General features: G+C 39.2%; 1 protein-coding gene across 2 annotated transcripts; it reads left to right on the top strand.

Moving 5' to 3' along the window:
- The first annotated feature begins 5,697 nt into the window (after positions 1 to 5,697).
- tsku (tsukushi small leucine rich proteoglycan homolog (Xenopus laevis)) lies at positions 5,698 to 16,292 on the top strand. Of its 2 annotated transcripts, none has more exons than XM_041994684.1 (3): positions 5,698 to 5,925; positions 12,251 to 12,562; positions 13,732 to 16,292. In XM_041994684.1, exons 2-3 carry the CDS (start codon positions 12,257 to 12,259, stop codon positions 14,470 to 14,472), a joined length of 1,047 nt encoding a protein of 348 aa, XP_041850618.1. In that variant the 5' UTR covers positions 5,698 to 5,925; positions 12,251 to 12,256; the 3' UTR covers positions 14,473 to 16,292. The 2 variants fall into 2 exon arrangements, with proteins under 2 accessions (XP_041850618.1, XP_041850620.1); XM_041994686.1 differs by lacking the exon at positions 5,698 to 5,925 and adding an exon at positions 11,632 to 11,718.
- Positions 16,293 to 25,386: the final 9,094 nt, after the last annotated feature.

Raw genomic sequence — 25,386 nt, 5'->3', positions numbered from 1 at the left:
CAAATTAAATGAAAATTAATCCTGTTGGAGTGGGAGTAATTAGACATAACAAGGGCTTTCCCCTGTGGGTCTCATGAGCTCTGCTGCGTTTTGCGTGCGTCAGTCTTATCAAATCTTTTGTAAAAAGACAGCCTCCCTGGCAAGGAGTGCTGGTTGCCACAACATCAGCAGGGCCTTGATCAAAATGTGGTCTGGATGGATGAGTTTAAAGAAACAAAACAAAATATGCTGGGTGGAATCATGCAATAGAGCCTTAAGAAAAGTTTATCACTAAAGGAGAATAAATAAATAAATAAATAAAGGATGCATGAGCTTGGCACCTGGGATGAATAGTTCAGAAACACATCATGTCACAGCTGTGTGTGTGTTTGTGTATGAGTGAAAGAGAGAGAGAAAGAGAGAGAGAGAGAGAGAGCGAGAGAGAGAGAGAGAGAGAGAGAGAGAGAGAGAGAGAGAGAGAGAGAGAGAGAAAGTTGGGGGGGGGGGGGGGGGGGGGGGGAGAAAGATCCATCAACCATGTCCTCTCTAACTCTTTATGTTTCAAGAACTGTACTTTCACAACCACAAACAGTTCACTCCAACTTACACAAAACAGGACAGTAGTACAAACAACAACAGAACATCCTAATATAAAATTATTTCAAACATATATAAATTCTTTATGTGAAGAAGGGGCAGAAAAGAGATTCCAGCTTTGCTGACCCATATCCCACATAAGCTGAAGAGCCTCTTAAACGTAACACCTTGACATCGCTGTCCTGCATCCAGGAATAGAGGACAAAAATGATGACACAGCGTAATGTCGGCAGAGTGCAGAGAACACAACACAGCACGATGCTGCTCTCACTGCAAGCGCCATGCTGCATGGGCACAGTAACATGTCTGCAAGAAAAACAGATTCGCTTGTAAGGAAATGATTACAGGAATGAAAGGAAGGTAGTTTTAAACAAAACTTAAAATCAGAACTCTCCTATCTCTGTCTCATTAAATATTCAACAAGAAGGAAAAATTGGAACTGCATTGTCAGAAAGAAGGGGATGAATGATCAAACACTCCTTGGATTGATCAAATATGATAATGAGCAGATGGAAAATAATAAATGAGTAAAAGGTAAATGGGGACTCCGGGGAAGGGAGTGTTTTGAAGTCGACTGCACTTTTTAATATGGATGCATGCAGTTGGCACTTAAAAGACCAAATATATCCTTGAATGGTATTAGCATTACAAAAATGAAGGTTGAACCCGTTATTATAAGCTATAAATATTTTTTGCTATTGAGCTAAAAAACAAAACAAAGACACAAAAAAACCACATAATTAACATTCTAATCAACAAGGTACACATTAATTTTTTCTTTATTAAGGACAATAACACTCATTTACAGCTAAATTAAATTAAATTCCTTTTATGTATCCATTTATTTATTACAAGCAAATACATTTATATGTGTTAACCCAATACCTTAAAAACTAATTTAAAATGATGGGTTCAAAGGAACACTGACATCTTTACCTTTCTTTCTTTCTTTCTTTCAGTGGGAGCTCTCAAGTAATCTTGGTCTTTTACAGTGAATGGTTTACGCTCTGCTACCATCTAGTGGAAAATGCATGTTGTAGCTTTTCAAAACATCCCTTTTGAAGCAGGAAGAACAAACTTATCAACAGGGTTTTCATTTACATAGAAAAAAAAGATTAATTCCCCTCCTCCTTTCAATACACATTTAACAAGAAAAAGTTTTGCATTAGAAACAAATTCTGCTCAAGTAATAATTAGAGTGTATTTTCACTGATAAAACTGATGTGTTTAAAACAATATGTTTCAGTCAGGATTGTTATAAAATGAAACCACAATATAATGTGCATCTTCACAAGTTCTCCTTTTGCAACCTTCTGCAAACTATAACACTTCTGCTTAAATCTCACGACAACATGCAAGCGATTTGTGTGCGTGTGTGTGGGTACGCTCTTGCCATATGGGTATCTGTAACACTCGTGTCAAAACAGACTGCTTCACACCTCAAATGTACTTTTATTTGTCCATTTTACAGAGTTGGCCTCAGTTTGCTGTTGGGTCTACAGTATATCCCTGAGTGTGTGTCTGTGTTACACCGTATGGGTATGTGATGCTGTCACGTTCCTCTGAGGAAAACAATGGCTGAGTGTGCAGATGAAGAATTGGGGGCCCCCATCAGCTTTGTGTAAGCAGCAGCAGATGTTCATTATAATGCAGTACACTTGACCTGTGTGTTTCTGCTTCTCCGACTTGATCACGTGTTTAACAAAAAACAACTCAATGTCTTTTCAGATGCATTATCAGGATATACAAGTGCTACCCTGATGTAATTTTTATGCTAACTAATTTAGCATAAATACATGACTAAATAAAAATATAATCCTTTGAACAATCGTATATTCTGCTAAAACTGCCCATAAGTCTGCAGAATCTGTACAAACTGCAGAGCAACAGAAGGTCATTTTATGTGCTATGTAAGCAACGACAGGAAAAGTCTGGGTTTCCGTGCACATTATTTCTTATCATTTTAATCAAAAACTGAACTTGAGGCTAAATGAAGTAAATCGCCGCCTTGTTGTGCAACACTTTTCCCTCAGTTTCCCTTTGCACGTCCGATGCAGCTACAATGAGCTAAGCAAGTAGATCAAACCCGCCTGAAAAAGAAGAGGGAAGGCAGAAGTTTACCTAAAGTTCTTTAAAAATAAAAGGGGGTAATGTAGCCAACAAGGGCTGCGTACCATTCTTCAAGGTATAAACAACACATTCTAACATTGATAAAGAAACATTAACAAAAGCTCTATTTCTCCTCTGTTTTAGTGCCCTGCATATTGCTGGATGTATCAACAGACCTGGCCCAAATTAATAGGTCAAGAACAAGTTTTCTCCAGATTCTCTCCAGGTACTCCAGCTTCCCCCAACTGTCCAAAGACATGCATGTTAAATTAAAAGGCCACTTAGTTCTCCCTACGATGGAGTGTGATTGGTTATTTGTCTCTCTGTGTTGGACTGGCGACGTGTCCAGGGTGTAGCCTGCCTCTCGCCTGCTAATTGCTGGGATAGGCTCCAACTTCCCTGCAACCCTGATTTGGACTAAGCGGTATAGGAAATGTATGGATGAAGAACAAATTTTATCTGATAAGGGGATAGATTGAATTAGGTGTGTAGAAACACTTTACAATGGCTTCTGTGAAATCAAAGCAACAAATCAGAGTTCAGGGCTCTGGCAGGTTGGAGATCTTGTCCTGGAGCTTGACAACTGCTACAACCATTTGTTCTCGGAGGTCCACAGCCTGGGCATCATCCTGGATTCCTTTAGGTCACATATTGAATCCACCATGAAATCAGTCTTTTTTCACCCCAGAAAGCATCTCTAGACTCATAAAATTTTTTCATATGATATCAGAATGCATAAAAATGCACTATAACTTTTACAAGTTACCTTAATTTGATTGTTTCTAAACTTTTGAATTCACGTGTTCAAGTTTTCATTGCACTACATGCTGTTTGGTTCATGCACTAACCCTTCAGTTCTTCACTGAGCTCCCCCTGCCCCGCACCATCACACACAAACCTCAGTCCTCACACTCTGGCCTGCTCTCCACCACTGAGGACTTTGGGTTATAGAGCTTTCAGTGTTACAGCTCCAACACTGGAACTTCATCACCTGCTGACATCCGACTGCTCCCGTCTCTTGGCAATGCCGAGAAACTCCTCAAAACCAAAGACAACAAAGATATTATTTTTATTACAATACTGAGTTAAATTTAACATGATTCATGTGAACAGAACAAAGAAGCGCAATACAAACTGCACAATGTTTTGTTATATTTAAAGAGAACAGTTAAAATACTCTTAGATGCATCGTAAAAATGTCGTTGACCTGGTGTATAAGTTTTATGGCTGCAATAAAGCCGTTTACAACAGCTGAGCAGAGTCCAAAAGCATTCTCTCAATAATTTGATGAGTCCACTATATAGAACTCATCGTAATAATAAAACATTGTACAACTCTTAAAAGTAGTCAGTAGGGATTGATGAGTGAGTGTGGGGGTGGGTTCAGACAGTCTTAACATGGCTGAATACCCAGCATGGTCCACTACATGGTACAACAGGGGAATCTAGTCGAGCTATGAAATTACTCAGGATGGTATTACAATGGGTTCCAGTACAACAGTCATTCATTCTTTCATTCACGTTCTACATCGCAGTGACCAGGATCTGATCTTTGATTAACAAATGAAATGGGTTTCAAGGAAACTAACTCTTTCACTTGTGTAATACTGCCAAAGTTAATTCAGCTTTATTCAATTTAGCTTTATTTGTATGTCATCTTTACAGACACAGTCCAATTCAATACACTTAATTGCAGTCCAATTATTGTAAAAAATGCCTAACAAAGAACACAAAGTTGCACTTAATCTCTTCCATCCAGTCTTCCATCCTGAGCATGCACGGGGCGGCAGGTGACAGTGGAGAGGAAAAACTCCTATTTAACCATCACAACCAGACTCAGGAAGGGTGGCAATCTGCTTCGACCAGTTTTTGGTGGAGAGAACTGGACAGAAGGGTCAACAAGCTCTATAGTTCTAGGCCCGGGATTCCTGCTGAGAAAGAAAAAAAAACACTAGTTAATGGCAATAATATCATATCTATGATGTGATGGAGAAAAAAAGTAAAGCGTGAGAAGGGGAAAGAAGTGTTCAGTGCATCAAGGGATGTCCTCAAACAGCCTGAGCCTATGGAACGACAACTAAAGGGATGGCTAAGGGTCACGCAAGCCAGCCATAACTTTAAGCTTTATTAAGAAAGAACATTTTAACACTAATCTTAAAGGTAGAAAGGGTGTCTGCTGAACCCAAACTAGGAGCTGGGTCCACAGAGTGGGGCCTGATAACTACAGATTTTGCCTCCTGTTCTACTTTGACAGGCACTAGGAACCACAAATACACCCCCAGTCTGATAATAACATACTCTGTTGGGAAAATATGGAACTATTAGATGTATAAGATACAATGGAGATTGGTTACTTTATATGAGCTTTATATGTGAGTAAAGAATGTTAAATTCTATTCTGGATTGAACTGGAAACCAGTGAAAGGCAGTTAAAATGGCAGAAATGTGCAAGTTCACTTGTGGTTTCTAGAGTTTCTAAAAGTAAAATGGGAGACAGAGCCTTCAACTATCTCATATAAACCAAGCTCCCAGGTTGGGCTCAGGAAGCTGACATCCTCTTTACCTTGATTATTAGACTTAAAATTTACTTTTAAACCTTACAGTTAAGGGCTGGCTTTGATAACCCCTAGCCATCCCTTTAGATGCACTGGGCTCCCCTCTTCTCTCTACACATATAATAATATGACATTATTATTGCCATTAACTTGTGTTTCTCTTGTTCTTTGTCAGCAGATACAAGCCACCTTTCCCGAGTCTGGTTCTGATGGAGGTTTTCCCTCCTGTTAAATGAGTACAATCCACTGATTTTCTTAGCTAATTATTCTTTTTTGTGTTTAGGCTTGAACATAGTTAGCCTGTAAAAAAAATAACTAATGAAAAAAATATAACGATTTTAATTAACTGGATTGCACCATTATTAGTCTCAGCAGCTCTGTATATGGTGGACCTTTTACTTTGAAAACTAGCAACCGGAAGTGCTCTCATCTTGCACGCTGACTTGTTTTTTGGTGGAAATACCGAGCCGGCACGGCTTCGTGGGATGGAAACAGAGGAGTGTGTCGCAGCTTGCCAGCCCCTGGTAGTTTGTTGTGGCAGAGCAGACACTCGCAGGGATCCACGGAGCTCGTGAGGACCAGCAGCCGGATCCGGGACGCTGGAGCGCTGCGGGAGTCCAGAAAATGGGAGCGGTAAAGTGAACAATTCAGCCGGAGACCGGACTGTTTGGATTGAAGTCATCAAGGTAAGTTATTTCCGAACACAGATTAAAAAGCAAAGTAGTACAGAGTGTAACAATTTCCCTAAAGCTGTTAATGTTCCCCAAAAAGCAGTTTGTTAAACCTCCGTCTATCTGCGGCGTGGTTTCAGAGGCAGAAACTCAGGGGGACATCTGGTCAGATTAGGTTTCAGTTTGCTTCAAAACCAGACCTGATTGTCCCAACTGAACTGACCAAACTGTTGAGTGCCGTTACCGCAAATTATTCAGAAAGAGAAAGAGAGAGAAAAAAAGGCTAACTTTGCAGTTGCCTGTAAAACGCGCAGAACTTAGGACGCTTGCGGAGCTGTGTACTGACAGCTAAAGAGAGGCGGGGACGACAACAAAGATACATTAACAGTACATAGAGAAATGCATTTTATGTAATTGTTAAGAGATATTTCGGCAACAGAGCCCGTAGCTCCCAGCGGTTTGCCACGTACGGCTGCAAAGAAATTTGATCTTCCGAGGTGCCCGTGCTGTGCGCACACCCGCCTCTCCTGTTAACTTCCCCGGGCAAAGGCATGGTGGTTGACTTTGTGGTAATACAGAGAGAGCTGCAACAAATTAGACACACCTGATCAGGCTGTTAAAGAAACTTTATAACTGATGTTTAAATCTAGAGTAAATTGTTAGTTTGTGGTTAGGACAACAGCTGGATGTATGGCAGAACATCGTGGAAGAAGAATTTAGTAAAAATAACGAAAATACAACCTTCTGTGAATTATATACCAGTAACATGACTTTGCATGGATTACCATCGATGTTGCATGAACAAAATCTTCATGTTGTGGTTCAAAAAGATTCAACTTTATTGGCAGATTTTAATTAAACGATTATATATTTGAATGAGAAACTAGAGTTTGCAAAAAATAACTTCAGTTGTAAACTAGTTGTAGACTGTGCAGCTGGTTTAGGACCTAGAGCAGTGATTTCCAACCTTTTTCCTCGGGGACCCCTTTCATGCATACACTAAAATGCCATGGACCCCCCTGCTTCATCCTGTGCTGAAACCATGCTGGTTTTAGGCTTTCAAAAGTGAGATTATCACCATAAATAATGTATTCTGGTTGAGTCATGTCCTTTGATAAAGCCAAAGTTAAATGAACAACATACAGCCTTACTTTTATTTATTAAAACGGGGACAATTTGTGGACATTAATTACAATGGCTCTAATGCTGAAAACCTAAGGGACCCCCTGCTCTCTTTGGGGCGTCCCGAAACCCAGGTTGGGAACCACTGTTCTAGGGAACCAGACTATAGTATAATCATTTAAAGTGAACTTGAGAAATGCTTCTTTGGAGTTTGTGAAAGTTTTCAAAAGTTTTTCTTAGGGAAGTGACTACTTTTTACTCTTTGGATATTGCAGCATGATGTGCTGTGTGACCATGTAAAGAAGGGCAACTGAACAAAGGAATGACAAACAAACAAACAAAAAAAAGAATTGTCAGCCCCGATCTACAGCAGATTAACTGTATTTGAATGTGAGATCCTTAAGAAATAGTAACACATCTGGCAAAGATCTGGACCTTCAGTTGATCCATCTACTGTTTATTGAAGCCTCCTCAGGAATGGCCTCCATGAAAGGTTGGCTGTCAAGAAAACATTCTTAAGGAAGGGACATGGAGAAAAGGCTGAGTTGTGCCAAATTACAAAAGAACTGGAGTGGAAATCACCGTCAACAGATCCTATACAGTGATAAATCCTGCCCAGAGCCTGGATCTCAACATTTTTGAAACAGAGTGGGATCATAATAACACAAAAGAGCTTTAAGAAGCCTGGTGAACTGTTCCTAAAGAAATAATAATAAACCTAAAGACTGATGAAGAATGAAGCTGCTCATAGCAAATATTGTCTTTCAAGTTTGTTGGAATTCAGCAAAGTCTGTTCTGGCCTTTTATACTGTGTTTGGATTCATAATCAAACTTGTTTCAGTAAATCACTCCTCTTATTTCCTGTTTACTTGGCCACAGAAGAAATGAGAGGCAGGCTAAAGAATTTTGCACAGTACTTTATAGAAGCTGCATAACTTGCAAATTTACAAGTAAAGTACAAGTTTTAGTCTATGATGGTATACGCCTACGGCCATAATTTAAACTTTTTATATATTTTCTTCGCTAAAAGACAGTTAAAGTAGTATAAGTGTGTGTCGCTTCAATCCAAAGTGAACTATTGCACTGTTGACTGTTTTATTTAAAAGTATTTAAAACTGAATTTTGGGACATGCTACCCGTACAGAGTCACCTCCCCCAGCAATGCAAACATGCACTTTGATAAGAGGGATTAGTCTCCATGCTTGTATGTTTTCACCATTCACCCTACAGCTTTTCATCACCACTTAATTGTTTTAAAACACTGAAGGACCATCAACTAAATTTAAAGTCTCTGCCTTTTGCTCAGTGTCATGCATTCATTTGGCTTAAAAAGATTAGCATGGCATCCATCTTCTAATTACACAGTTTTCAGCTTTCGACTTGAAGATTAAATTGGGGCAGAGTGGTCTCACTAACATGAGGAATACAAGAAAGCGGCAGATTGATTCTGAACAAAATGAAATGAATAAAAGTGGTGCATGGCAGAGCCAGTGTGGATAGGTGTCAGTTTATGAATTTTTATTCTGTCCTCTGCTCTGGATGAGGATTATGTTCCCTGTCTTTCACTGTCAGCTGCAAGGTGATCTTTCATTTGATCACAGATAAGAGTTCTTGCTTGTGGGAAACGAAGGTGACATTGTTATGACTCTTGACACAATAAAAACTGATAATACACTAATGTGATTGGACTATTGCAGTGATAACTGCTCACCTTTGTGTGTAATTGCAAGATGATCGGTTAAGATATAAATGAAGCAACTGCTGATAAAAATGGCCCGGATTTCTCAGGGCTGCTTTCTAAGAGAAATAAAAGGTGCAAAGGGACCTCTGAAAGTGAGAAGGTGTCAGGGTGAGAGTTCACAGGCCCTTGCCAATTGCCCACTCAGGAGGTTGGGGGCTTGCCGTTGGCTGATTGCAGTTGTTAGAATGCATCTGATTTGAAGGCAGCGCCGGCAGGAGTTCGCCCTTAGCTGAGATTTATTGGTGAGAATTTGAGAGGAACACCTGGTGCAGAAAGTTCACAATCTCTGCTGAAGCAACAGACGGAGGCACAAATGTGGCTGCAGGACCGAGAGTGTGTCTCAAACCGCGCACTTACATGAGTGCACTGGAAGGTAGTGCGTAGTGCGCACTAAGCACTACCTTCTGTAGTGCACACTATCGTGGGTAAGTCCTGATCCAAATTGAGCACTAACGTTTTGCACTTACCGGTAGTGACGTACCAGCTTAGCGGCGCCGCTCCGTTAATATACCTTTTTTTTCTTCCAAAATCCAAAATCACATCAACATACGTGTTTGCATGTCATACTTTTATGCTAAAACAGCTTTTAAATAAGCAAAGATATCTTAACTGAATTAAAGTACTTTACATTATACATCTGTTTTCATTGCTGTTTACACTGATACCGTTCACGTCTGGCAACAGGAAACCGATTATACTAGAAATCATCATTCAAAATATGAAATGCAGTAATGACGCTAAAACGGAGATGCAGAAAACATTTTATTTAAAATTTTAATTAAATCATTTCTCTCTTGCTGCCTCCTCTTCTCCACAGCAGCGTCCTAGCCCGCAGGGGATAAATGCCTCAGTGCCACTGCTGGCTCGGTAGTTTGATGCCACAGTGACCTACGGTGAACACAAAATGGAAGGTTATATAAAAGCAAACATTATTATATATATGTACTTTATGGTTACTTTGCAGACGCTTATCTAAAGTGATGTACAATCAGCTACGGCTTCGGCAGCGGTACCAACGAAACGGGCCGGTTCTCTAAACCAGCGGTGTTTCCTAATCAGTTTTCAGATTAAGGACCATTTCGTTTACGCCAGAGACCCCGCAGTGCTTAATCTGGAGGTTCAACAATAATGAATAAACATACGGAACCTATAGCATTAATCTTTTTTAACACTTATAGCCCATCTAGATCCGCGAAATCGGCTATAAAACTGCTAACATTTACGTTGCTAACTCTACTGCAGCCTCCAACAAATGATCAGATCCATAACTGTCATTAGGGATAGAAGAGATAAGAAACATGCTGCAGTTTATATTAGAATTTTGATCAAATATCTTCATACTTACAACAGTTGAAAATACTCTCCGCATGCTTCGGTACCGCTGAGTCGGTGGCTGCCGGCTCTGAAAACTGGTTGAAAGTCCCTCCCCTTCCGCTACGTCAGCAAGATGGCGTCCGTTTAGTGCGTGTAGTGTCCATCGTTTCGCACTAGATTTTTGGCCGAGTTTAGGGCAGCATCCGGGTACTTTCAGTGCACTGAGTTTTTACTGAAATTTCTGTGTCAGCGCACTAAGCACTTAAATGTAGTGTTCGAAGTATAGAAGTGCGCGGTTTGGGACACACCCCGAGACTTGCATGATAAATGTAAGAAAACATGTGACCCCTTCAGCTTCAGTGGTAGATTCCCATGCATAGTCTGCACGTCACTCTCTGCAGTTTAAAGTGAATTATAGTGCAGGCTGAGAAGGACCTTCCTGTGTTTTTACAACCAACAATTTAATAAAGGCTTTTTAAAAATGCCTTCTTTAATATGATAGTTTGGTTGTTACTGTACGCATATTTAAACTTGATTTATTAGGTTGTTCATCAACTTTTCTTCCCTTGTTGTGGTTCATTCCATAAGTGGACTATGTAGCTTTTGAAGAACTAGGCCAGGAAAAAAAAATCCTGTTAAATTGTGTTTAGCTAGTGAAATATTTGTGTACTCAGCTTAATTAACAGTCTTAAAGCTCACTCATTTCTGTCTGGTTAAAACCTGCCACTGTAAGGACTCAGGCTTTCATTTTACAGAACACAAACACACACCAGTTTCAGACTTTGAACTCACCACGAGCATAAAATAGGCTGAGAAAAGTCCTTAAATTTAAGTAACTTTTACATGATTCGTTTTACAGAGCAGCCTGTAGCAAAAAGAAGTTCAGGGGTGAAGACAAACAATGCTGCACAGAGGTGAACAGCTTGGATTAAGTAGACTTTGGAGCCTTGGTAATCAGCCTGCACATGCTGACCCACTCGTACAATGCAGTTATGTGACCTCACCCTCTTACATAAGTTAAGATAAACAAACATAACCCCGTTACATACTCCCCATAAAAGCTGCAACCTGAGACACTTTTAACTGCATACTTTAAAAAAAAGTCAGAAGTTTGTTGTTAATCTTTTGCTATCATTTGTAAGAACCCCCCCCCCCCCACACACACATACATAAAACAGTTCCTGTTTAATCTGGAATGCCTTGGTTTAATCTTTAAACTCTTCAAGGTAGAATCCTATTCAGGAATAAAGGCTTTCTGCTAAAGTCATCTTTAAGTTTGTGCCAAGTGGCAGCCCGAGCGATGATTGCAGTGTGCTATCTAGCCCTACACGCCTGACTTAAGCGAAAGCTGTAATTTAATTTCTCACGCAACTGTAAATGCTGTGTGACTGTGGATTGAGTGTTTTGGCGCATGCTTCCCTGTGTCATGCCTGGTTGACTTGACTGTGACTGTACATTTTTACTTGTTACACAACTCTTAACCTCTGTCCAATTGTCATGCTTCTTTGAATGTGTGTGCGTGTGTGTGTGTGTGTGTGCGTGTGTGTACATGTTGCTTAAGATGAACTGCAGAGGTGAGCTCTGTTCAGTTCTCAGATACAGAAAGAGGGACACAGCAACAGCTGGAAAAGGTTTGTTGGGATTTTCTTTGGTGTGTAGTTTGTTCGCTATAGGTCACTTTAATTTTTTACACATGCTTTGCTTCTTTGATTTAGTCTTATGTAGAAAATTTCCCTTCATGGTGGTGATGCATTATTTTTGAGTTTGTAGTGTTAATGCATTGAAGCACAGAGTGCTGGTGCATTCAGTGTGGAAACATGTTTTTCTGATGGAGCAGAGATTTACACTCAGATTTTCACTTTTACAACCATGCATACTCAGTTCTCATTGATCAAAGAAATTCGGTCAAACCCATTAGGAAACCGAGAGGGAGGACATTTGAGGCTACTCAATTTGAACAAATAAAGGCTTAAAGTCTTTTTAGAAAGCTTAACAAAATCTTGAAGAATGGCATTTGAACATGAGCAGCTCCTTAAATTTCCGGATGAACTGTGAGATTGTGTGGACAAGGTGTTCTGATCTAATCAGGGCTGATTGTGTTTCTAGCCTTAAAAAGAGTGGCGTTGTTAAAGGGGTTTCAGATGTGGTTTTCTCTCCCTCCAGAGTAAAATGGAGCTCCTCCTGTGGCTTGGCCTATCTATACTGGTGGCTGTCCAGTCCAGTGCTGTTAGGAACTGCCACCCCAGCTGTCACTGTGAGGTGGAGAGCTTTGGACTATTCGACAGCTTCAGTCTGACCAGGGTCGACTGCCGAGGCCTGGTTCCCTCTGCCTCCATGCCCATTCCCATCCCGCTGGACACAGCCCACCTGGACCTGTCTTCTAACGCCATGGGCCCTCTCAGTGATGCCATATTATCCGGCCCAGGCTACACCACCCTCAGTAGCTTGGACCTCAGCAGCAACCATATTACAAAGGTCAGTGGAACAAGTGACTCCCAAGCCAGATTTTTGCTCTTCAGTGTTATGTATTTAAAAGCAACATTTAGATAAAATTAGCCAATCTCTGTCACTTTTAATTAAGGCAGCGGCTTGATATATTTTAACTCCTTAAATGGACGAAGTGCGTGACATAAGTGGGTGCACATGAGACTTACTGTTGGAAAGCTAAGATTCACAGTGGGTGCAATCCACGTTAACAACAAACACAACAAAAATAGCAACATGTAGGCTAACATGGAGGTTTCCCAAACAATCCTCTGTAAAATCTTTGGCACAAAAAATAGTTATCTTTCACATATCCTCCCTTACAAGTGCAGTTTGCATGGAAAATATTGATAAAGTGATTTCATAATATAACCAGTGTCCTTAGATTTAAGTAACACTTAATTTGAAATTATAGAAGCTTCCATGTTGTGTCCAAAGGCAACAATAACACACAGGAGTTGACATTGCAAAGCAGTGTTTGGTATTTTGTTGTGTATAAGCTGAGCCAGCTGCAAATGAGGATATTTAGGACTCATGCATCAAATAGCCAATGAAACTCTGAATTGAGGATTTGTCCTTCAAATGGTCAGCAAAAAGAAGTCTTGCAAAAAGGAAGGTGGCTGCAGCAAGTCCTTCGTCCATCCTGCATGTGCTAATGAGTGAGAACTGCTTTCTGGACAGTTCCTCTTTCTAAGTTTCTGATGTTAGTTGTCACCAAAGCTAATTTTATACTTAAAGATGTAGTAGAGATGTGCATCATAACGAGGCATGAGTGTCGAGTTGGGGAGGAATTATCAGAGAATGAGGTCAACTTTTCGGTTGAAAAGGCCTTTTGGAAAAAGCAGTGTTAAAAAATCCTTTGCAGTTATCATTAAATTTGGACTATGACTTGTCATTACACCAGACTTGTGCATTACAATGATCCTAAACTCATATTCAAACATGTATTTTCACACATATTAACAGTCAAGGCTTTCAGTGAAGAGGCTACTGAATGGCTGCCACAGCAGTGACCTTGCCAGCCTGCAAGTATGGAAACTTGAGATGTGACAGACCAGGGCTTTGAAAATAAAATATTTACATACAGCAGCTCATCACCTTTAGACTGCCTTTCTTTTTTTTTATTATTAATAATCTCTTTCCTGCTGTCTCAATTTCAGCTCAGCCCCAATGCCCTGTCCAAGCTGCGTTACCTAGAGAGCCTGGATCTGAGCCACAACAACCTGGAGAGCCTCTCGCCAAGCTGTTTCTCTGGTCTCCCTCTGGCTGAAGTTGACCTCAGCCACAACAGCTTCCAGGAGTTTGACATGGACGTGTTTGCTGCCAAAGTGAATGGTGAACCAGTCACTGTGGATCTGTCTCACAACAAGATTGTGTCAGTCTCCACCACTTTGCATGGGAAAGCGTTGCACATTCAGAGTGTAAATCTTTCAACGAATCAGCTTGTGAGCGTGCCAAGCCTGGAAGGGCTTCAACTGAGGTACCTCAATCTGGATGATAACCCCATTGCTAAAATCAAGGAGGGAGCCTTTGCTCGGCTGCAAGATCTGGCTTACTTATCTATCAGTGGCCTCCATGAGCTTAAGGACATTGAGCCATTCAGCTTCAAGGGCCTGCAGAACCTGCAAGTTCTGGATCTGTCCAACAATCCCAAACTTAAGAGTCTGAGCCCTACAGTATTCAGTGGTCTAGATTCCCTGCAGGAGCTGAACTTGTCTGGCTCAGGTGTGACATCCTTGCCAGCTAATATTCTGTCCCACTTACCGAGCATTAAAAGTATCAAACTGGGACAAAACATCCACTGCTGGAGGACCCAGAAACAGGGACAGTTCCACCGGCAGATCGGTCAGGTCCAACACAACGAGGTGCTGAACTGTAACGTGGAGGGTATTGTGTTGTGAGACTGTGCCTGTGGAAATGGACCGTTACAGTCCTGATTCCAGAGCTGTGCCTTATCTGCTTTGATATGCAAAACAGGTTTCTTTGAGTTGCTCTTACTGGGCAGACTCTGTTCTAAGGTGTTACTTTGTATGTCTTAAAGATTTAATGAAGCCTTCACAAACTTAACATTTAACACAGTGTCATACAGGTTCTACTTTTTAAATGCACAGTAGACATCACCCAGTATTTACAAAAGCAAGCATGATTTATGTTTTAACACAAGCAGTAATCTGGATGAAAACTGGCACAAATTAATCTTGTTCAAACAATATTTTTGTGCTAGATTCATTCATGCTTTTTTAAGTTCTACTTGCACTTTTCTTCAATACTGCACCTAAAGAGTAAAACCTTCTACACTTTATCAGATATTATATGACTTTTGACCACTAGTAGTTTTTATTTGACTTTGAATGTGATGCTACATCAAGAAGGTTAAAGGTTGAGAAGAGTTTGTGGAGAAAACTCGAACTATACTTGTTTGTATTTGTTCACTGCTAAAGCTACAGCCAGAAGCTGGTTAGCTTAGCACAAATACTAGACATGAGGGAGACCATTTGTCTGTTTCTCTCAATGATTAATGTATTGTATTTGACTTGTTTAATCTATGCAAATCTCCTTCAGAACTGAGATTTGCATCTTTTGTCCATTTTGGGGAAAAAAAAAATGTCCACCTTCTTACAGTGTGGATTTTGTGAATTCTGCATCCCAATGTTGCCGGTTTAAAAGTACCAACGCATCGTTTTTTGGGAGATCTATTAGCAGGAATGCAATTTAAAAGTCATAAAGAACTGATTAGAAATTAAATCCCTTGGGTGTTAAAAAGATCAAAATGTCTACAGATTGACTAAGTTTGCTACTGCATTAAGTCCATCATGTACCACCATGTTTTTGCAGTAACCCAGATTTTTATTATTATTATTATTATTATTATTTTTAGGAATTTGGATAACATTTATCAGTCATACATGAAAGTGAGATAAAGTGTTCAGGTGGTTGCAATCTGCAGTTTCACCACTAGATGTGAATAAATCCTATATGCTGCTCCTTTAATGAGAAACCTTTAAGCTTGTTCGATTCTCCACAAGAACATAGAATTTGGTTCTTGTGCCGTATGTAACAAGCTTAACTGACTGCTGGTTAAAGCAAATTTCCCAAGAAGGTTTAACTTTACAATCCAAAGACTAGATTTTGTTTTAATTCTTACTATGCCGAAGTGTTGTTACACATGGAGACGGTAAAGTTTCATGTACAAAGCTCACATATTAAGTTTGGAGAAGAATGATACAGTTTGCAAATACTGCACTCACTGATCTGTGCTTTTCTCCTGTGATGTTGCACAGCAGGATTAAAATAGGCCTTTTGTTTAGTTTTAACTTCTTCCAGGTCACTCTCTGGTTGAACAAGACATGATTTTCCAAACCAAGCTGGACTAATACAGCATGACAGCTTGTTATATGTTTAGTATTGAAGTAATGCTGGTATGTGTTGTTGAAAGCCTTATCTGTGTATGTATAAACCTACCTTGGCATTCCTGTGGCATTTAGAGGATGATCAGCCTCAAGACTGCATATAAGGGTTTTGTGACTGTGAGCAGTCTAAAATGGTTTGAAGGTAATCCATGTTTTCATTTTGCTAACTAAAAATCTGATGAGCCCATTTTGATTTAGAGGTTTATATTTTTATCTATGTAACTTTATTGTACATAACTTTATATATAAACAGTATATATAAATGTTTGCTTTTTACACATATGTTTAATAAATTGACAATTCCCACAGTGTTACTGGAGCGAATGCTGTTTCTTGTATTTTATATTATGTGAAAATGGTAACTGTTACTAGGCTTGTCAGTGGAGGAAAATAAACACACTTTCAGAGCAAAACCACATACAGGAAAACAGTGTGTAAGTGTCTCCACTGTATTCCACATTTTGCCAGAAATTCAGTTTTTCCGTGCACTGTGTGATGAGCAGAGGACTGAATCATAGCAGGGTGTGGCTCTATTTACAGGACAGAAGGAAAAGTTTAGGTCGCTTCAGTTTACCCTCACAGCAGATCCTCCTTTTGTGCAACTCTGTCACAGTAGGTGTTTATAGCTTTTCCCTTTTTTTTTTTTATTGCTCTTTTTTTAAACATGCAAGCGTCTGGATGCACAGACACACAAGCACACATACATTTTTGTGGATTTGAATGGTGTTTAAGAAAACACTAAAGTGGGAAGACACAGCAGGCTTTGGCAAGTTACTCTGCTGTGGGTTGGTAACCTGCCAAGGAGGTGGCTGGGAGAGAAGTGGGTATTAGACACAGTAGCTAACATATATCCTGTGTGTGTCTTACAAACAGTGTTTGCTTTGTAAGATATATGAATGTTTCAAAATATGCCCTGTTTCTGTGACTCATTTAAACTGCTAGAACCTTAAAAAAAATTAGAGCAAAGGGTTTTCAGCTATTGCGTCAGAGCAGGCTGGAGCATGATGCATCCTGAAAATGGAACTTGAGACTAAAGAGGATTTTTAGTAAGTGATTAACCAGCCAAAATCCTCAGTGTTGACTTCATTATTTGTATGCTTGTCTGAATTTAACGGTTATTCTTCTCGATTGAGTGAAAGGCAGATGGAAAGATTTTTTGTGGATTTACCCCATTGCAGGAAACACTTCCAGATGTTTGTGTAACTTTTTTTTTTTTTTTTGGTAGTCTAAAGCACTGGGATGTTTTTACCCAGGAAACCAGGCATCCATCATAAGCTGCATTCAGAAGAGCAAAATCCTCCTAAAACATGCAGTGAGTGAGACACTGCAGGAAAACTGCTTTAGGATTTTCGGCTGTTTGTTTTGTTTTTTATGAGCATTATGGAAACCAAACAAAAAAAAAAAAAAAAACAAAAAAAACAAGATTTTTATTTTTTTTCTCTGGAATATTTGTTTGACTAAAAAACACTCAAGATTTAAGACTGGATTATAACTGGGTTAACTTTATTGCCCCACTGAGAGAAATTTGTCAAGTACTTTCAGTGCTGCTGTAGCCGTGCTGTTCGTAAATAAAAACAAAAACAATTAAAACTCAACCACACAATGCATAATTATAGATAAAAATAGTTCAATAAATTCAAGAAATTACAGTAAGTAAAATCACTGAAACCGTGATAACATAAAACCAATTGAAAAACCAATAGAAAAAAACAGCTGTCAATAAAACGTCATGCTTCAGACTCGTTTTGATGGTACACTGACATTCAGTACATTCCTTACATGGAGCCGTTGTTGCCCTGCAGCGTCCCAAGGTTGAAAAACCACATTTTTTCTCCAGCCTGGAGCACCTTCACAGATGCCTTTTTGCGTCACAGGACCATGTTTGCACACCAGCAACTGGATATCAACATACTGGCCGTTTTGGATGGCTGAGTCACTATTAAGCACCATCAGAAGAGGAAAAGAAAGTGACAGAACAACATCAGACTGATTGAGGTCAAAGAAGAGACAGCATATAGATGAATGCTGAATTAGTCAACATTAAAAGCAGGATAATATATTAGTCCCTGACTTTGTGTTTAAAAAGGTACCTGAACCATGGATAAATACACTTTAATCTATTAAACCAGCACCGAGGGACTTTGTATCTCCTTCTTGAGGGCAGCAGCTTATACTCTTTATGTAGGACATGGGTCATGACATTAACTATATTGGCATATTACAGGAGGCCTTGTCATAGATTGTCTGCATGGACATGTGTTCTTCAGCCCCAAAGATTTTCCATGCAGTGTGAGTTAAATGCAGCAGTTTTTTTTTTTTTAAAGTTGCACAGAAACATTGCCAAACTACAGTGGCCAGGAAGTGCAAAACAATATTACATCCAGTGAAACACTTTTACAAGTTTACCAAAACAATTATAAAGATAGAAATTTCACCAAAATCTCTGACCCATCAGAATTTGTGACTGCAGGGAGCCCTCTGAATGTACGTTTAAGACAAGCAAAGTCTTGACAAAACCTTTATTGAAGTCTGAGTTCATTATAATGCAGGTACATTAAAGTAACACATTCTGATAGCAATCAAAAATATGTTTTCAATGAAGTGTTCGGGACTTTGCTCGTGTTCTAAGACATACATGCAGAGAAATGTACACTATAGCCCCCCTGTGGTCACAGATTCTGATGGATCACAGATTTTGATGTAACACCAATCTTTGTAATTGTGTTTCCGTAAACTTGTATAAGTGTTTCACCCAATGTTATATTGATTTGCACTTCCTGGCCACCGCACCAAACCAAGCTGCGATGCTGTATCTTACAAGGCTCTTTAAAACAGCCTGGTAGTCTAAATAATATTTTTGTTCACATGATAAATTCTTAGTCTGTACAGAAAGTGCAACTGCTGTTGAAGTCTGCTAATGGCTGTTCTGTAATGATTGACTGTGAGGACCCAGAAATTCAACCACACACACACACACACACACACACACACACAGCAGTAGAAATACAAAGAAACCAGATTCATTGAGCGAAGGGGCAAGAGTCCGGCAAGACTTAAAGAAGCCGTCTAGTCCTGAAGGGGACGGAGGGGAGCTGAAAAAGTCCAAAATCCAGAGTCAAGGTCAGAAGGCAGGCAATGGTCAGAACACAGAGGCAGATGGTACTTATCCAAGATGATAGGCGAGGCTCGGGGTCCAGAAGCATAGCATGGGTCAGAATCCAGAAATCCAAGAAACCAATCAAGAGGAATCCAACAAGGGCAAGGCAAGAGGAGTCATCCAAGGACGAAGACAGTAGGTAGGCAATCTGAAGAGAACTGAATGCTGGATTTTAACTTGACGAGGTGCTGTTGCTGATAATCTGGCAGAGAAGGAGAAACTAGAGAGATTAAGTAGTGCAGAGAAACCAAACAGCAATTTGGGAAACCCAGGTGGGCTGAATTAGGCTGGTTAGCCTGTCAGAGCAGGAACTATGGCAGAGGCAGAGTAGCAATTAAACCCAAGTGACCTAAATCTACTGATGAGCCCAGGCAGGGCAGAGAACATGACATGTTCATCGTTGTGGATGAGTGCAGAAGTGAGGTGGCAGTGACAACAGAAAGCTAACAACTAACTTAAACATGTTACACACAAGTTCTTCTCATCTGTCCTCATTTTTCCAAAACAAAAACTGCTTTCACCACAAAATGGCCATGTTGAAAAAAGAAACTGAAGACTAACTGATAACCATGAATCTGGTGAAGCCATCTCTGTTTGATATGACTAAAATACAATGCAATGATAAAAAAAATTCTATATAGTATATTTGGCTCTTGCTTATTTTTTAATATATGTTCTGCCTCCCTTCTGCACAGGTTAGTTGCATCTTCTTGCACAGGCACTGCTGGCAATGGTTGCAAATTGTCTTTGTGGTGCGTTCAAGTCGTTTGCAAATTCTTTCAACAGTAAGTATAAGTTTAGGTCAAATAAAAGACAAAAATCAAAGGCCTGAACCTAAACAATATTGAATATTGTAAAATGTCCTCACAAATCATGTTATAAAACCAAATCCAATAATGTAAAATATGTTTAGAAATGTAAGATATAGCTGTAATTTCAGAGGGACCTGAAACAAGGCCTTGGCCAGAAAATCAGAAAAACAGAAACAAAACAGTCTGTACTTGTTTGGAGACAAGTCGGATACATTTGCAGAACAAACATCAAAAGCCTTAATTATTACGTTGCTGTTCAGAAGGAGCTTCGCCTGATTGACTGAGCTCTGCAGGGGAGGCAGAGGGCAATGTCGGAGTGGCTAATCTAGAGGTTCTCAATGGGCTTAATCAATCAAAGCAATCAAAGTTTTGTATAGCACCTTACAACAACACTGAATAGGGTATTTAACATCAAAAAAGCAAATAAAAACAAAAACACATTAAAATAAAGGAAGTGGTGAAAGGACAGAATAAATTAAAAGTAACAAAGAAAGTGCTAAAACTACAAAACATTAAAACAGAGTAACAAAGTACTACAAGCCAAAGGCCTTTGTAAATAAACAAGTCTTAAGTTCGGGCTTGTACAGAGGCAGATCAATGTAGGTGTGTAGCTCGTGGAGAAGAGTATTATGCCAAAATGTTGGACCTGCCACTCAAGAGGATCCATCCCCCAAATGCTTGCACCTGGATCGAGGCGCCTCTTACAGATTTTGACCAGCAGAACATAAAGCTCTGCTGGTCTGGGTTCTGATATGTAAGAAGGTGCAAAGCAATTCGGTGCTTTAAAAACAAACAGCAACAATTTATACTGGATCCTGTAGCTCCTGTATCCAGTGCAGTGCTAACAAGATAGGAGCGATAGACTTGTGTTTTTACGTGTGCTGGTTAGGAGACGAGCAAAGAATAATTTTTGGGCAGGTAAGCCAGGGTAAAAAAACCAAAAAAAAAACCAAAAAAACAAAAAACAAAAAGAATAAATGGGTAAGTAAGAACGGGCACTTTGATCTAATAAGTTATTATAGAAGACTGATGTGTAGATCAGTACTGAAATATCTATTTCTCCTATACCAACATTTATATAACTAAACTTTCAGGATAGGTAGGAATTACCCTGCGTTGCAGCAGCATGTCGCAACGCCATCTTCAGCTCCCCAAATAGCAACAATACACAGTTTGATATGTGTGTGAAGACCTCAAACCTCCTCAAACACTTGAGAATCAGTCATAGAAGCAGAGGTGATAAGGTTATGATGAGGCAACGTAAAGAAGAGAGGATGATGATAGGTGCTGCTGGGACAGAGACAGATGTTACTTTGAGTTCTCTGGCGCTGCAGGAGGGTACTATCCATCTACTATCAGAGGGAGAAAATGTGTACCAATATCACTGGTTTGTGGGGAAGTGATTTACATGTCTGTTGCCAGACCTAAGTTTTTATGTTGATGTTTAAACAACAAGAGTTCCCTGCAACCTTCCCGTTTGGTTCAAATGTGCAAGTAATAACTATAGCTATGAAAAAGTGTTACAATAAATAACTTTATGCATTTACCTTGGAGGAATAAGTCCCTGAGATCACCTCACCTCACCTCAATTCAACAGGCCTAGATTCAGCCAGGAATGATTACCTGCAGAATAGATCTTTATAGACCAGGTGTGATTGAACTGTTTCAGTACTTGCAATCAAACAGCCACTGTGAACTTTTAAAGAAAAAACTGACAGAAAAAATATTTAATGGATAAAATGGAGAATAATGCCAATAAGTCTGATTTATTTTGACTAATGTTTAAACTGAAAAAATGTAAATGTAGGGATAAATATGCTGAGATGCATGTCCCTGTGTTTTTCATGGTAAATGGTCCGTATTTATATAGCACTTTACTGTACCTGGAACGATTTACAAAGCACTTTACATCATACTTCACATTCACCCATTCACACACACATTCACACACTGATGGCAGAAGCTGATTTGCAAGACGCTCAACCACGACGCATCAGGAGCAATTAGGGGTTCGGTGTCTTGCCCAAGGACACCTTGAAATGAACCCGACTTGGAGGATCGTACCGCCAACCCTCGGGTTACAAGACGACCGCTCTACCTTGCTGAGCCATGTTTGTTTCAAAACAAACTAAACTGACTGGTCCCAGTCCACCCAGTGTAGCTACTGACAAGAGAGTGATGTGTTTAGTTCTTCCAGAGGCATCTACTGGCTCCATGTAACATAAAAGAAAACAGCAGAAATACAGTCTCATCACAGTAAATGTGTGTATTTTTTAAATAAATCACATTTTCTTTTTATTTGTGTAATTGATAAAAAAAAAATATTTCAGTGGCTCAAATTTAAAATCAACTCAGACATAAAGAGAAACTAAGGAAGGCTGGGATAACTTTACAATAAGTATCTCTGATGCCCTGTGGATGAAGAGACAGGTGAGGAGACAGGAAGTATAGATGGAAGAAGATAGCAAAGAGTAGAGGACAGAGTGGATGAAGGACAGAAACAAAAGGACATCAGAGATAAAGTGGTTTGTGTGAACCATAAGTTGCTTCCATTTTAAGATAAATTTTGGTCTTTATTTTTGTCTCTTAAAAAACGTGAGTGTCTGTCTCTCTTTCGCTCTGTGTTCTGCTTTTGCACCTGCTGCAAGGCACAAACCTTTCATACTATAGGAAACTAATTAGTTCTTTAGATAATGTTTTTGTAATGCAGGAAATTACGTTTTAATGTCTTTGTTTTCGCAATAAAAACTACAGGATTGTAAGTAGTGAAGAGATGTTCCATTTATATAGTTTATTCCACATCAAAAAGAGGTGGGCTGGTCTTAAATATAAAACTCCCACACTGAAAAGTGGTCCCACTCTGGCCCTGGCTGAGGGTAAGCTTCTCTGTTAGACTAGTCTGTATGCTAAACTGTTTCTCAGCAGGCTGCTCTGCTTAAAGACACACATCAAGCTTCAGAGTCTGCAGCAGCCATCCACAGTCAGCTCCAGGTTTCAGGCTTGTTTTGCAGAATTTAAAGAGAGAAACCACTCTTACACACTCAAAATGTGAAGAGTCTGAATAAAGTTAACCCTCAGGTCCTTCAGGGTCCCTCAGGGTCTTTTGCACCTTTTTAACTGTATCGCTGGCTCTTATTTTGGCAGTCCTCATGGTAAGATGATGATATTTGGCAAATATATGAATTTTTAGAGGATCTTATAATTTTAGTGTCAACATTAAAAAAGAAAAATATTACATTTTTGGTTCATTGACTTTTTAAAACCTCTCGTTCTCATTCTTTGATTTACAGAAATATTAACTCCTGTTTATTCCTTTGTAACACTCTGATGTTGCTATTTTTCCATTTTTGCAAAAGGACATTGTAGGAGTCAATTTCCTTGTTTGAATGAACGTATACAACATTCACTAACGGTCAGTGGAATAAATTATTTCAACTAAACTTATTTTGGGTGTGTTCTGTAGATGACAAAGTATGGTATATTAAGACAATAATGTATATGTCTCTGAGTATGTGGGTGTTGCACATTAAAATCTGTGTTGAAATAAACGTATTGATGAAACCCAAGAAAAAAGAATATTGTTGTATCTTCAAGCCACTGAAAAAACAACCACATGAGTTTGATTATCTTAGGATTGCATCCTGTTCTTAGACCTTTAACTTGTAGTTTTAAGTGTTTTAATTGGATTTACTTATTTCTTATATGACTGTTCTGCAGACATTACATGGTGTTTCCAGTGGGTTACATTATATGGTGCAAAGTGTTATTTTAGGGTCACAGAGATTTTAAGGCCATTGAAGCAAGCCTATTAATTTGAAAATAGTCTGGTTGTATGCCATGCATGAGGATTCTGTGTGTGCACTTGTATGTGTGTTGGCGAGAGAAGTTGTCTTTAAAATCAATGGTTCTTCCAGCATTTTCTATGATAGATGTGTTTGAAGTGAGAGGATAAAAAATATTTAAAAAAAGGAGTAAAAGTCTAATATCTGACCTTTGCAGCCATGTCTGTTTCATAATAACAGTTTGTGAACCAACATCCAAATCCCTGCAAAGGAAGATATAAACAAGCAGCCAGGCATCTTGATTTGTTTATGTAGGAACACTTATACATAAATTAAGTTATACATTAATCCAGGGCCATAATTGCACATTTCCATTTGTGTGCTAACATGAAGCAACATTTTAGACTGCTTTTCAACCTGGAGCAATGCAAATACACGGTCTTTATACTCTGTTATAGGCTCCTGGAGCGGCCACCTCACAAAGCACCCTGCCCTGCATGGCTGCACCACTGGCCCAATTAGCAATTAGCAGGTGAGAGGCAGGGTGCCCCCTGGACAGGTCACAGTTCTATAGCAGGGTATTTAAAGGGTTATATAAGGAATTGATGACATTATGCAAATAAACTGACATTTAAAAGAAAAAAATTAAGAAAATAAATTCACATTTGCTTTCCATGCCGAAAACAGCAGACTGCAAGCAGAAGATGGTTCAGTTAGGTTTTATTAACCAATAAGAAGATTATTGAATGAAAATAGAGTCACTGGATGAATTTTAGATGCACTGTAATCCCGCTTTAGTTGAGTTAACTAGAAATTTACATGGAAACCCGTTACACCAGTTTAGTTTTAACAAATGCTGAAACTAAAGAGGTATCAACGTAGGTGACCATGAATCTTTACTAAAAGACTATTATTTCACTTAACTATTTCTTTTATACCCCACAGTATACAAATACAAAGTGAATCACACTGACTCAGTTTAATTGGAAGTAAAATAAAAGACTTAACATGTTCCAAATCAAAAGTATTAAAAGATTTGCATTGATAACATATTTTAATGCTAATAATCTAATAGTACTTCATGGCATATCTTTGCCAGAGACTATAGACCTGCAGCATGCAGAACTCAGGACGTGGCATTAGGAAAGATCAGTAACCAATATCGTTTCTGCCCCTGATGTGAATTAATTGGAGGTTGTGGTGATAGTTTCTCTTCCTGTAATTCAACATTCGAACAAAACAGAACTTTCTAGCATTGTATTAATGTGAACATAACACAGAATGTAAAGTACACTGCTCAAATTTATAGCATATCTTATTTTATAGCAAAAGGTTAAATTCCTTCTGAATAAGCATCTCTCATGAGCCTTTGTGGTCCAGATGAGTTTTGAAAATAGCCCCATCCCCTCTGACAGAAACATATCATGCTACGTTATCTTTGTTAATCATTATTATACATTTCACAATGTTGAAAACTATTCTAAAACAACTTATTTGGTTTAGTAATGAGAGACTGTTTATATAAAACATAATATAATTATTAATCTCTACAAAGTTTGCATCTAAACAGAATCCAGGTTTACAGTCTGGGTGAATGGCCAGGCAGGAATTACAGGAGGTTAATGCTTCCTCAAAAACGCCGCTCCCAGCTGGT

Source organism: Melanotaenia boesemani, chromosome 9, assembly GCF_017639745.1.
Source record: "Melanotaenia boesemani isolate fMelBoe1 chromosome 9, fMelBoe1.pri, whole genome shotgun sequence".
In the NCBI taxonomy this organism is placed as follows: Eukaryota; Metazoa; Chordata; class Actinopteri; order Atheriniformes; family Melanotaeniidae; genus Melanotaenia; species Melanotaenia boesemani.
The sequence above is the reverse complement of the archived record's forward strand: the minus strand, read 5'-3'. Positions and strand labels throughout refer to the sequence as shown.

What these genes read in the sequence shown, in the direction of transcription:
- tsku (XM_041994684.1), top strand. Translation starts at nt 12,257, where the DNA reads ATGGAGCTCCTCCTGTGGCTTGGCCTATCTATACTGGTGGCTGTCCAG. An exon ending in GCAGCAACCATATTACAAAG is followed by an intron (nt 12,563 to 13,731) that starts GTCAGTGGAACA and finishes TCTCAATTTCAG; the next exon opens with CTCAGCCCCAATGCCCTGTC.